The sequence below is a fragment of the Sceloporus occidentalis genome, unplaced genomic scaffold (assembly GCF_023333645.1).
Source record: "Sceloporus occidentalis isolate IW3139 unplaced genomic scaffold, rSceOcc1.0.p SCAF_25, whole genome shotgun sequence".
NCBI classification, from domain to species: Eukaryota; Metazoa; Chordata; class Lepidosauria; order Squamata; family Phrynosomatidae; genus Sceloporus; species Sceloporus occidentalis.
This window is the reverse complement of record NW_028317005.1, coordinates 10,897,418-10,911,811: the sequence shown is the minus strand read 5'-3', so window position 1 is coordinate 10,911,811 and position 14,394 is coordinate 10,897,418. Positions and strand designations below refer to the sequence as shown.

Sequence of the window (14,394 nt, the reverse complement as noted above, 5' to 3'; positions counted from 1 at the left end):
TCAGTTTTTCTTCTTCCCTTTTGTCTGACCTTTCTTGTCTTTGCCTTTTGTTTTCTTATCTTTTTTGGATTTCTTTCCTTTTTTTCGAGCATTGCTTAAATACGCAAATGGCCCCAGTCCTTTCCGTACCAAGAGCCCACGCCACCATGCTTGGATCTGAAACACATATTGAAAATTGTTATATACTTGTTATCATTACTTCCTGCAGATACCAGAAACATTCCATACATCTGAGAGACATGTGTGTGTGTATTTGTGTGTATTGTGGTATTTTTCACTTAAACTTAGAGAGACTATGAACTTATTTATTTATTTTTTTATTAAAAAGACAAGATTGCCTTACGTAGGGATGATTCAGAGAGAGTTCATTACTAATTTGAGAACATCCAGAGACATAAATTAGAATAATGTATTGGAAGTATAGACCTACTGGCTTCATTACTACATAACAGTTAGAACCCTTGATAACAGCCCTTGATGATCACTCACCATGGACAGCTGCCATGCTCCCCTGTTCCCTATGGGAATGTTCTCACAAGGCATTGTTTGTTATTCCCAAGCCGCCTGTCCTGGACTGTCAGTGGGATAGCTTGTCTCCCTGAATTATCTAACATAATAGAGCTTCATGATGTAACATGGGGTGGTTGTGATTGAGTGGCACAGACATGGATTCAAGTGGACAGGAAGTAATCTTATTACACACAATACATCTCTGTTTATTGTTAAAGTAAAATGAAATTGGGGAGATGGTGTGCCCAGAGGATTCTCCATTTTGCAGAAGTACACTGGGAGGCCAAAATAATGAAGACAGGTTCGCAGAGAAAGAGAAGTGTTTCTTCTTTGCGAATCTATCTGCATTATTCTGGCCTCTCATTGCACAGCCTGTTTCTCCAATCAGGGGAGAGGGTGTGCCCGGAAGCTCAGTCCTTCTGCGGAGGTTCCCCGAGAGACCAGATTCACAGAGAAGTGGACGAAGAAAGAAGGCACAGGGAGACACGGACAAAGAAAGAAGGAGTCAAGCTGCATAAAATGAGAAAGGACACATAAGTGGTTGGTGGAGAGGGTAGGGAGACATTCAGAGAGCGTGAGAAAGAGCATTTTTGTTTATTTCAATGGGGGCCTCTCTTTTTCTGTTTTTGGGCATTCGTATGAATTGATGAAATTGCCAAGATGTGTCTACTAATTAGTGGTATTTACCTTACTACATATGTAATAGCAGTGATGCTGAAAACAGAAGATAGATTTCCTGCACTTCCTAAATGAAAGGATGCCATTGGATGCCAAAAATTACAAATATTATAGCTACTACTTATAGAGTGCTAGCAAGTTTTCCAGTAATGTACTTCAGGATGCATATATATTTCTGATATAGTGCCTATGCTTGGCAAAAAGCAGGCCTTGTTACATTTAAACCATCAAAGTATCAAGGTGATCTACATTACTTAAAAATGTAGACATCATATATCCCAATTAAGAGTTGTTACGACTATGGTGAATAATGTGGAAAATATTTCATTTATGGTGCATACCTTTGTGGCAAATGCATTTTTACGCCTCTTTCCCTTTAAGTATTCCCAGACATAGGATTTTCCAAGGTTGTACACCTCAATGGGTGGGTCTACCAAGGCATTTCCATCAAGCAAAATCACCTCCAACTTCTGCAACAGGTCCAAGTTTTCTGGAAGACTAGACAGTTGATTGTTCTGAAGAGACAATTTCTTGAAACCTGGGAGAAAACTTTTAGAGGTTGGTGTTCCCAGAATAAGATGCTTCTGAGGTCTCTTCTTCAGTTGCAACTTATTCAGGAATGTGCTGGAACATTTTGACCCAGGAGGCAAAGGGCTAGATCTGCTGTCTAAGGTAAAAATACTGTACACCTGCCATCCAATGGTACTATGATCACTTGACATCTACTTCAAGAGACAAAGACAACTTGCCTTAAGTTACTAGTGTGTTGTATACTAAATGGATTGAATATGGGGTTTCTAAAAATGCAAGTTTTTCATCTCCAAATGTTTTACTTTCCTTTTATAGAAATAGTTTCTGCAAAATCAACAATTATTTTGAAAAAAACATGTATAGCTGTGCATCTGGTGCTCTTGCTCGATATTATCTCAAAATAAATCCAACAGCGCAATGTACGATATTGAAGTTACCTTGAAGCTGGCAGATCTCATCTGGTAGGTGTTTTAAAAGGTTGTTATGACAATCCAAAACTTCTAGATTTTGCAGTTGGTTAAAAGTTGATGGCAGAAATTCTAAATTGTTGTTTTCAATGTATAACTCCTTCAAATTCTAATGGAACAAAATGATAACACTGCATAAAGTAGTAGTTAAAGTACCACGCCTAACCCAGCGCCACTTTGAGATCTCTTGTTATGTCCTCTTTCTGGAACATCGTACTGACTAGGCCTTCTTCATTTCAGCTTGTGGTGAAAATGTTGCTCAACCATACCAATTATAGGTCTACATGGATTATTTTAACAATCTGCTATGGTACCTTACATGACCTTATCATTTGCACAATCCAGAATATTTCCTTTAATCTTTTTGGGAACATTGCACAACATATTTTTTTAACATGTTATCTTCCGACATGGTTATAAAAATGATGCAGTCTAAATAAAAATCATTAGTCAGATTCAGTTGTTTCCTAGTCAACCATCTAGTGCAGGGGGTCGACAAAAAAAATTAGGAGCCCGCTTTTATTTCTTCACACCTTAGAGTAACACACACTCTAACACCTTATGCTGATATACACACTTATGCATTGCTGCCTATCTTCTCCCGGCACCCTATTATTTCTTGCGTGGGTGTGGTGAGGTGAGTGCCATGCATTACGGCCCCCGCTATACCCCCCGGGGGAAAGCAAAGCCACATCCTCATTATCAAGTGTCAGGATATGATATCCCGGCTCTTTGGTTCAAACAATTGCAGCACCTTTTATAGTAGGGGGCTGGTTGGGGACATCAGAGATCTCCTTTGTAACCGGCTCGTTGAGCTGTGACAGGCCTGATCACCCAGCACAGGGGTCTGCTGCACTTGGCTGACAGCATACGTTGCTGCCCCATCCATACAGTCTATGTGAAAAGTCTTGCTTGAATTCAAAGCCTGTTAGTAGACCCCCAATAAAGCACTTTGTAATGTTGTTGAGTAAGATGGATACAAATCTATATAGTAAAATACAGAATGGCTTTTGGGGCCAGGCGTGAGATAATTTTGGGATACTTTTTTACCCTTCCATGCAGGTTGTGTTAGTTTAAGGGGTGCATCTTGGGCTGACTGCAGAGTAACTTGTTACTTTATATTGTTTCTAATATCAAGGAGCTGATGATACTGTTTCAGGTTGACTGATGGGAGACTGGGCTATCCGTAAGAAGCCTGCTACCCGAGATTACTGCAGTCTTCAAAGTAATAGACAGCTCAGTGGCATTAGAGCTGACTACAGGAACAATTAATTTTGCAGAGAATGGTTTTTTTTGCATCTATAGGGAGAATTTTAGAGAATTTTACAGTCTATAAGCCACAGCGGACCAAGTTCCATATGAATCTATTTACTGACAATTAACAAAAAAAAACTAAACAGATGTTGTAGGGTTGGCATACTTCACACAAATAAAAATATTTTCAGTATTCCCCCTTACCTTTAACTTAGAAATACTTTCTGGTAAGTTTGAAAGTCTGATCCCTTGATCTTGTCCAATATACAGTCTTTCTAATGACTCAATGAGGCAAATTTCCTCTGGGAAGGAACTAAATCTGTTTCCACTGAGTCCCAAGTGAGTAAGTTTGGAGAGTAACTTCACTTCCGGGGTAATCTGAAGCAAGTAAAATGGTGCATATTATGATTTAGAACATACCCTTGTATGCAGCGTGTGGTACATCCACTCTGTGAATCTTTTATTGATTGTATTCAAAGATAATACTATCTACCTACTGTACATTGAGTGTCTCTCTTTAGGTCAAGGTCTCACCAGCCCCAGAGTGAAGGAGCCATGTCTTCTGCTGGTTCCAAACCTTCTAAAGGATTTTAGGTACATTTCAAAATAGGTCTTACTCATTCTTAAAATCTAAGCAAATCTGTGGTATATTTTAATGTAAACTCTTAAATAATAATTTAAACTTTATACATACAATAAAATGATGTCACACTCATAACTGATATGGTGCTACAGGAGTCAAGAAACGTGCATATGAAAATAAAATGTGTATTTGTATATTTACAAAACTAGAAAACACATTTATACTTACCATACGTATTAAATTGTCATCCAGAGATAATATTTGGAGATCATTCAGGCCACAGATTGCATCAGGAAAGTCTGTGAAATAATTCTGACTAAGATCCAGAATTCTAATAAAAGCTAGTTTGCCAAAAGCTGGAGGTAAGTTTTTTAGGCCAGTGTTTTTCATGTACAGAACACAGAGGGACTGCATTTGGCATAGTGGGGATGGAAATACTCGAAGTCCATTGTCTGACAGTGCCAGTTCATTTAATTCTTTTAGACCAGTGAGTTTTTGAGGAAGCTTTTGGAGTTTGTTATACGATATGTCAAACGCAGTCATCTTTGTACAGCGGTACAGGGATTTTGGAATGAATGAAATGTTGTTAAAGCCAACAAAAAGTTTGCCAAGCTTTGACAAGGATCTGACTTGAACAGGTATTGATTTGAGTTTATTTTGTTCAAGGTCAATCACTTCAAGACTAGAAAGTGAACAGATCTGCAGAGGAAATTCCTCAAATTTGTTGTTCTGCAGGTAAATTTCCTTTAGGTTTATTAGGTTAACTATTTCTGGTGGAAGGAACTTTAAACGGTTGCTGGATAGGCCAAGTAGTTGCAGGTGGTAAAGGTTTTTGCATAATTCGACTGGGAACACTTCAAGATTTATACTGTAGAGTCTAAGTTCATGGAGCTGATGTACTTTGCTTATTATTTCCAATGTGCTGGAAGACAGTGGGTTGTTGCTAAGATCTAGGCTATGTAGACTTTGTAGGTCTGCAAGCTCCTCACAGACATGTTTGATATTATTATTATTCAGGTAGAGGACTTTTACATTCCGAAGGTGGCTAATCTCCTTTGGAATCACTTCGATTTGGTTTTTCTCCAAATGAAGTTCCTCTAGCTCTTCAAGGTCTAAAACAGGAGCAGGGATTTCAGTATGCTTTTTTCCTGCGAAATCCATAAAAAATACATGATGCCGCAGCTGCCGTGGTAACTCCTCCTCTGGCTCAGACTCTTGTTTGACTTGAACCATCTCCAAGAATTGCTCATTAGTACCCAACGAAACTGATGTGACGGCATTTGAAAATCGAACGCTCGGCATCTTGCCAGTAGTGTTTTGACTGAACTCAGGCATATCTGCATTCAGATGTAAACTATGGAAGAAGCTACAAAAAAATAAAAGCAACAAGTTTTTTTTTAGAATGTCATTATTATTTTTATTTGATGAAAGCAATCACAATGGCTTTGGGAGCTGCAACTACAACTAAAAAAGTCACTATGTCCATCAAGGCATAGTCTTAAAAATTAAAGTATTGTTTGATAACAACGCCGTCCAGCTGTTGTGCCGGGAGGACGAGGGCCCATGCGCCGAAACTTTTGAATACCCACCATGGCTTCTTTCCTTTGTTGTTTCTTCCAATCCCTATTTTATAGCTGTCACGGGAGAAAAATAGCAAATTTGGCTGATACATTTATTGGCTAAGTGAAGTATAACAGATTGCACGATGACATGACCATATAGGTCTATTCTTCAGACATACTTTGCCTTTTATACTAACCCTGAAGAAGAGACGTAGATTGTGTCCAAGTCTTGAAATCTACTATATTTAAGATAGCCAATAAATATATCATGACATTTATTTTGAAAAGTATTATCAGCCTGGGAACACTAAATATAACAACGTGACTGGTACAAACCTGCATAGAGTGATGGTACTCTAAATAAATGCGATTACATCCCTTCTTATGGGATGTACAGGAGTGAAGGACATACTGGGTGTCGCATATATGTGCCATTATCATATGTATATACAGAATTAGGAAACTTCATAATGATATGTATATACAGAATTAGGAGACTTCATAGATCCTGCTGCACATGAAATAACAACACTATACTTATGGCAGCTTTTTAACAGATTAACACAATAATTATTTAAATGTGAAATGTATTTTGTAAAAATTGGTAGCAAATAAATCAGTAAATTTTAATATATATACTTATTTGCTACAAATTTTACGGGATTGTCTCCTGAGTCCCTTCCATACACAACACATAAAGATTTAGGTACCATGACCCCATAACACCACGAAGCTCAGCTAGTGATAAATGTGCAGCATGTCTTCCTCTGAGGCCTGACAGTGTGTTCTGCGTGACACACACCCGTCTTAGCCCGTGGACCCACACTCATTTGTCGCTCTCGGTTTACCTGTGTGTGTCCGAATTTGTCAGGGCCCCCCGAAGTTTCGGACCGGTGGTTAGAGGTTACACAGGGATCAGCCGGGCCCCGTGTGAAGGGTATTACGTCCAGGAGATTGGTCACCATGGCAACCGGGCGCCAACAACACGCACGGAGCAACAGGCAGCCTCTGTGTATTTACAGCGACGGACGGGCTGTACCGGGAGAGCAGCAGGTAACAGCCCCGTGATTATTATCACACGTAGGGGGTCATAACGTATACCGCCATGTATATGACTGCAGTCATTGTGTTCTGTACACATTGATGTGGTTCTTACGTGTCCCGAATACTTATATACTAATATGTGACCCATAGTCTGTGCGTATAATTTATCAATAATTCAATCCACGAATACCTGCATGTATCTGCAAATGTATGTCTCTCTTAATACATGTTTCTTAGAATCCAGCTGGCCCATGTCTATATCCACTTATTTCTATATGTACATGTATAAGTGCAGCCACCTATATATAACAATGATCATAGTGACCATACTTGTAACTTGACAATGTCATGGAGGAAGGGTTAACTATCGGTATTAAACTTTCCAGCCATGTCACTAAACCTGAAGCAGCAGTACCTGGAGGCTTGCACTGAGTATAACCATCCAGTAAATGCATTCATAGCCGAAATGTTCCTACAAGTACAACTTTCTGAGTAAGTATGATACCGTCAATATGTCAGAGCACATTGTCAGACTACACATCATGAAAACTAGCATGCATATATCAGCTGTCCAAATGCACAAGTGCAATTTGTGTACTATACACCCATAAGCTCCCTACTTCAGGTTAGCTCCTGGTGAGCTTCCACTCATACAGTTCTCAGTCAGCCTTTGGCCATCCAGAAGCTGGCTGACATTTAGGAATTAGGATTCGGTAACATCTGGTGGTTTGTTCCATAAACCTGAGAGTTAGAACCTACTAGTATGTATGTATGTGAGCATGAATGTGTATGTGTGTGTTAAGATGAATATGTGAAAGAGTTTGAGCATGAATGTGTAAGTGTTAGCAATGGTGTGCATGTGTAAGTTGTGGGAGATGGTGTGTGTGTTAGCATGATTGTGTGTTTGCGTGTTAGCATGGATCTGTATGTGTTGTGTTTGTGTGTAAGCATGAATGTGTATATATAAGTGGTGTGAGAGGGAGTCTGTGTAAGAATTAGTGTATACATGTGTGTTAGTGAGGATGAGTAAGTACATGTGTATGTGTTTTAGCATGTGTACATTTGTGTAAGTGTGTTTACATATATGTTCCAGATCATATGTTGCAAGAAGGCACAGACAAGCTATTTGAGGGCAATGATGGCACAGGCAGGCTTTTTAGAGGTTGATATGGCACTAATAAGCTGCTTGGGGGCAGAGGTGGCACTAACAAGCTGTTTGGGGCACTGTGGGAAATGTTGCTTCATGAAGTTGTGGGAGCCTGGGGCAGTTCTCCCACTGGGCCCTGTGGCCTCTAGTTTCACCCTGTCTGATGCCCCTCTTTTCTAGGGGCTCACAATGATTTCTGATCTATCAGACACCTTCAAACAGGAAAGAAACATTTGATGGCAGTTAAGAACCATATGACTCAAACCTTTTCAAGGAGACTTATATGCCTATCCCATAGATGTTTAAATTCCCTTACATCGTTATCATCTACCACTGTCTCAGTAAAACAGCCATAGGTGCCCACAGTGTTTATACTTTGGGGCATATTCAGTAATAAGTTTGCAGAATTATTAAGCACTAAAATAACTCTACATAATGCAAATTTTATTTATTAAGTCACTCCACCAATTTAAAGAAACACTCCACAAACAACTTTACAAATGCTAAATTACAAAAACACAGAAGCCTCAAACAGCTTTACAAATGCTAAATCCTTATTGAAGATTTTTTATCTTGAAAAAGAAACCACTTTATTACAATGCGGCAGCTCCAGATGTATTTAGGTAATGATTTTTAAAGCATAAAAAAACAGAGCAAAGACATGTATACTATCGCTGTAAGAATCCTGCAGTTCCTTTTAGATAGTTTTTTTTGCTACAAGTCTCATTTGTTGCCTCTCTGTAGACAGCATGCCGTCACTTTAAAGATCTGTGGAAATCACCGTCTGGTCAAAGTGGAAAGAGTTACTGATGAAGATTTCCTTGTTGTTTCCAAGGTTTTATCTCAAAACAGTTTTATAAAAGGTAGGTATTTTATTAACATTAGTTATGCCAAGCATTCATTCACAAAACAAATCATTCTTGTTTGTTTATATCCATTATATAGGCATGTTGGCCCTTAAGGCATATGGTAGGTTAAATCGGGCTGTTAAAATGTACAACTCTTCTCTCAACCTGATTAATGAATACACTCCATGTATGTAATGATCAAAATATTATGAGTTTAACAAAAAAAAATAAAAAATATATATATATATATATATATTATTTGAAATCACTTGATTTTATAATAACACTTACAAATCCCCAGAATTATATGAGCGGCTATAGATTAATAGATTGTTAATGTTATTGTCCTTTCATATATTGTCAGCTTTCATTTCATGTCACTTTTGTAACAGAATCTACTGGCACTCTTTTTTCTTTCAGATCTTGACCTTAGATATAACAATTTAGCAGATAATGGGGCAATCCATATTGCAAACTTTCTTAAGGTAGGCATTATTATTATTGTATAAGTTTGTACCTCCTGAGTACCCATCAATGTAAGTTCGTATAAAAGTATAAAGTGTATATATTAAAACAATCGGAGAAAAATATTGTATTAAACCATAAATGAGTGTATCAAAACCATCATTTTTTTCTGATTTCCAGGACAAATCATCTTTACTTAGTTTAAATCTAATGGGAAATGACATTGGTACAGAAGGTGCAAGACATATTGCAAGAGCCCTACATGTAAGTGAAATCCCAACATGCTCAGTCTGCTTTATTAGCATTTTCCTTTTTTATTGATGAAATGATGCACTTTGTTCCTCCCTGTAATTAATATATATATTTCTCAGCTCTGACATCCACAAAATGCATATTAAGGGCATTTCATGAAACTTTTCTTTATTCCCAATGATCCTTCAAGAGAACCCCATACATCCTAAGTGTCAATCTTTAGGAGGGGCAGTGCCTCTTCAGGACCGAATCCCTCTGTCCACCTTTCCTCCCATGATGTCTCTTTCTTCTAGCAGAGAATGTTTGTTGGGTATGATTGCACCACAGTGTTCTAGAGCACTTTCAGTCATGATACCCATACAATCTAAAACTAAAGTGAAGACGCACTAAATATGTAATCTAAAATAAAGAGCATGATAAGTACATGATTCGATCTGATAACAATACTAAATATATGATACATAACAATAAGCAAAGATTCATGCCCAAATAAAGGGAATAAAATATACTTATTAAATAAAATTAAAATAGTGTTGTTGTATTTTTTTCTTTGGCCCTTATTAAGCCATATGTGATAATACACTTTATGCATAAAAGTATATTGTGATGGATGGAGTGTCCCTTTAATATGCTTGGTCTGTAGACTGGGTCTTGCACAAAGGCAGTCTTTGGTGAGATAAAAGGTGCCTTTTGTTGCAAGCACCTTTTCTGCTGTCTTTTGGCTCCATTATTGGACGGTTATAGCTTTTTAAGTCTGCTTATGTTTGGAAATTCGTATTGATTCTTTTCACAGAATAATGAAACTCTCAAAAGCCTGCGGATGACTGGTAATAAAATTGGAAAGAAAGGAGGAATGTTCTTTGCTTCTATGCTGCAAATTAATTCAGCCCTGGAAGAGGTGGATCTTGGTGACTGCGACTTGGTAACTACATCGTTTTTAATTGTGTATCCCCTACTCAGTTATTCCGACAGTGACACTTCTGCCTTAAGTTTAAATTCCATGAAATATTTGCTGGGAGTGCTTACTGAAAGCACGTTTGGGGGTCTCATTATACCCCTTTTAACTCTCACATGAGCCAGCGTTGGAGATGGCTGGCAGTGAGTATGGTGCATATGCATGCTGCCATGCAGGAGATAGGGAGTAGAAGAAGAGGATAATGCATAGGGGGATTCTGATAAATCCCTCCATTCATTTATAAAGAGGGGGGTGATTAATTTAAAAAGGGACACGTAACTACCATATGCGTATAATGGCTGATATGTCCCTTTAAATATACTTTTTTAATCAATTATGTTGTATTTTCTTACAGGGTATAGAAAGTCTGATAGCATTTTCAACTGTGTTGTTGCACAACAGATCTGTGAAATCAATCAATCTAAATCGTCCTTTATTTTATGCCTTACAGGTATGTTTAAAAAATACAGCTCGAAACATGCACAAAAAGTAAAAAACAAAAATTATATATTTTTTTCTCCTCTCTGTAAGTTTATCGACTTAAGAAATGTAAAATACTTTTGTTTTAAGGAGGACACTACAATTCATATCGCTAAGATGTTGAAAGTCAACAACACTCTTCGGGAACTCCATCTAAGTAAACACGAGATGACAGATTTTGGGGTTGAACGTCTTTGTGAAGCATTGCATGAAAACTCCACTTTGAAGTATCTTGATCTCAGCTGGTAATAATTCTTCCTTTTGCTCCATAAGAGAAGGCAAAAATATCCATAGCTCCTTAAAACACAATGCAACCATAACTGCTGTTTCTTATTCTGTGTAAACAAAGTGGACCAGCGTGGGCCTTTATATAAGCTTGATCCTTTCTAGAAGCCATGTCTTGTCCCAACGGAAATTCTAAATATTAGCACAGTTGTATTTTAAATTCTGACCATGCATCAACTTCACATATGTGTAGATTTTTATTGTAGTTTGTAAATTATAAATCCAGGCATATGAAAGAAGTAACTCTCAGGTATTTGTATTGGTAAACTCCACGATGTGGCCAGGCTCTGCTCCAGTAGGGTTATGCCCCTGGTTCTTTTGGAACAAATTAATAATAAGTTCATGGAAAAAAGTTTTACACTTTGTGTATTAAACTTTACTGCTTTTAAGCTGAAATATCACCATTTAGCAGGGAGATGTACATTTTTATACACATGCTGCGTGTGGCCGCACACTGCAGGACCTGATCTACTGCTGGAGCGGTAGTATCAGCAAGTATAAGACCGTATATAGTCACCGACCAACCCAAATCCAGGCCTGACCACAGCTTTTTGTTCAAACCATGGCAGTATGTAATCTTGTGCAACATCTACACCTATGCGCACCACTCTAAACAGAAGGAGGTGAACTGGAACACTCAGAAGGTTCCCAAATAAACCCCTTTAGGTACAGGCCTCAGTTTGTTTACTTAAAAGGGTTCACAAGCAACAAACACATGTAATTAGGACATGAGGGATAAACAATATACATTTTATGACAGGTGCACTTGAAATAAATGTTATGATGGGCAGATTGTACCATGCTTCAAATGATATTTGATATGTAGGGCTTAAATCATCTCAGCATGTTCCGCTGTTACTGGCCCTAATATTTTGTTTAAAAATATTTACTTTTGGGTGAAGTGCTTCTGCTTACAAACTAATAACAGAAAAAACATTCTCGTTTTATGGTTCCACTAAATAATGCATTATTTATTCTACAAATGTTTATTTTTAACTCGTCCAGCAATAAAATAACTCGTGATGGAGTTGCGTGTTTGGCAGAATTGCTGAAAACAAACACAGCGTTGGAAGTCTTAGACCTTACGTCGAACAGGATGGCAGACGACGGAGCAATCTATCTCGGGAAAGCCCTTCGATTGCACAACAGTCACCTTAAAGCGTTGGTATTCCACTGAACACGTCATACTGAACAAGTATTATTAGGACAGTGACACCAACTTATGTTTGATGGGGCAATACTTGTAGGTACTTTAATCTTAATAATTTAGCTGGTGAGGTGCTGTAGATGCCTAATCTTTCACCGTCCAATCATCTTGCTAGAGAAGATAAAATGTATTCACTGTAGCCGCAGTTCCGTTTTTGGGATACATTTCTACAAATTTGACATTCATTCTTCCCCGTGTTGGCCTGTAGTTTTCTGAAGTGTGATCTTACGCTTCACATACAGACATGTATATATATAGGGTCCGTAACCGTTACCCCCTCCGGCATATAATCATGCCATAGCATGCTTATTGCTCCAGAGTCTAGAACCAGCTCTGGGTCATATGTGTTATTGGTCTCCTCCTTGGTGCCGATTCTCTTTTGGATCTATACAATGATATGAAGCTTGAGGTGAGTAGGTCTCAAATAATCCCTAAACTAGATGCATCTGGTGTATTTATACTTATCTGTTTTTAATTCTAGATTATCAATAGTGAGCAACAACATCACAGGAAAAGGAATGAAATCACTGGCAGCTTCGATTAAAGCAAACGATAGCCTACAATACATCTACATTTGGGGGAACAAGCTGGACGAGGAAGCATGTGTGGTATGTTGTGTTTTATGTTATAGTACAGATTGTTTTTTAAACACATATCACTTTGATTACAATAGAAACACATATCCAAAAAAATCAAGAGGAAGAACTCAAGCAAGTAACCGTCCTGTGTACATAGCTGAAGTACTTCTGGTTCACCTTCAGTAATATTCAGGAACATGATGCAGAAAATGTACCAGGCATTCTAGTACTGTACGTGTGTCATCTCCAAATATTGTGTTGTCGTTTGTTATTTTAGACTTTGTCGGAGGAAACAGACTGATTAAGAGCATTTGTCTCTGTTTGTAGGCATTTTCAGACCTCCTGTACACTGGTCGCCTAAGCCCTTCCTCCACAGATGTGCGGCCATATGTAATAGACGGACATATTTATCTTGCAGAGCTTTTTCATGGACTCAAGAAGCATTATTACTGGACACCAAGCTTTGGGCCTGACAATAACACAGTTTGTAATTCTGCTCCTACATTATCAATGTACTAAACTTACCTAAGAAGCTGACATTTGATATATATCAAGTAGTGTTTCTTTAGGATAAAAGAGTATTTCAGATCAAATAAATTATTTTGAAAATAGATTTTTCATCTACAGTGCTTCCAATATAAATACAGGGTTATGTCTCTTGTCGTCAAAAGCGCAATCCATCACTCACAAAAGTCAGTAACAGCTTGTCTTTAACACAGATGGAAGATTCAATGCTGTTTTAAAGGAACTGTCATTCATTTAGCGACAACCACAGTTGAAGTTATATATACAGAGCAATTCTGGTGCTATTTTAAAGAAAACAAATAAAAGGCAGAGAAAAGAGAGACAGGAATGAAGAGACAGAAAAGAGAAAAGGGAAAAGCGGAAAAAGGCAAGAGAATAAAGAATACAGAGAGGCGTGTAAGAAGAGAAAAGAGAGATAAATTAGGTAAAATAGAGAAAAATGGAGGGCGGAGAGAAAGAAAAAATAGATAATATACCTATTACATCTTTAACAAGAAGCATAATCTGCTCAGAGCTGCAGTGCTCTGGACAGTGTCAGTCACGCTTCCCACAGAACCTCCACTGACAGAACTGCTGCTCAGATCTCTGGCATTTGCAACCTTCTCCAGGAGCATGAGTGGAATATCAACTCTCCCTAAACAGTCAATATCGTTCCTTTCCTTATGCATTCCAGGACCCTGCTAAGGGCGGCAGATCAGCTATTTTCGCTTGTTCAGAGTCTTGCCAGTCCCCACCCTGCAGAACGCAGATTAACATGGCCACAAAATAGGTATTAAGAGGTACATCTGGGAACTGGGTCAACCTCTTCATTCTAGTGAAATGTCTCAGATAGTAGTAAATAGAACCTTGAATGATATCCCCAGAGGACCTATGACGTACGTGATTGGTCAGAAATGGTCCCATGTCATCACGGTCTACTAAATGAGAAATAGGGAAGAAATGGTCCTGGTTTAATCCACCCAGTGCTTCCTTCTATCTATAGGTCTACAACAAAGTACAATAAAGGGACAGTTACAGTATCGT

The 14,394-nt window shown here is 38.2% G+C and overlaps 2 protein-coding genes across 2 annotated transcripts; one reads left to right on the top strand and one right to left on the bottom strand.

Annotated features, from left to right (window-relative positions):
* On the bottom strand, positions 1 to 5,325 carry LOC149300392 (uncharacterized). Its single transcript, XM_089485331.1, has 5 exons — positions 4,252 to 5,325; positions 3,645 to 3,818; positions 2,157 to 2,295; positions 1,530 to 1,726; positions 1 to 156 (listed from the first exon to the last, which is right to left on the bottom strand). The coding sequence occupies exons 1-5, from the start codon at positions 5,323 to 5,325 to the stop codon at positions 1 to 3; spliced, it is 1,740 nt and encodes a 579-aa protein (XP_089341457.1).
* A 1,692-nt stretch (positions 5,326 to 7,017) lies between these two features.
* Positions 7,018 to 13,365, top strand: LOC149300391 (leucine-rich repeat-containing protein 34-like). Its single transcript, XM_089485330.1, has 10 exons — positions 7,018 to 7,121; positions 8,521 to 8,639; positions 9,045 to 9,109; positions 9,270 to 9,353; positions 10,135 to 10,263; positions 10,652 to 10,747; positions 10,867 to 11,021; positions 12,067 to 12,222; positions 12,750 to 12,876; positions 13,174 to 13,365. Exons 1-10 carry the CDS (start codon positions 7,018 to 7,020, stop codon positions 13,363 to 13,365), a joined length of 1,227 nt encoding a protein of 408 aa, XP_089341456.1.
* Positions 13,366 to 14,394: the final 1,029 nt, after the last annotated feature.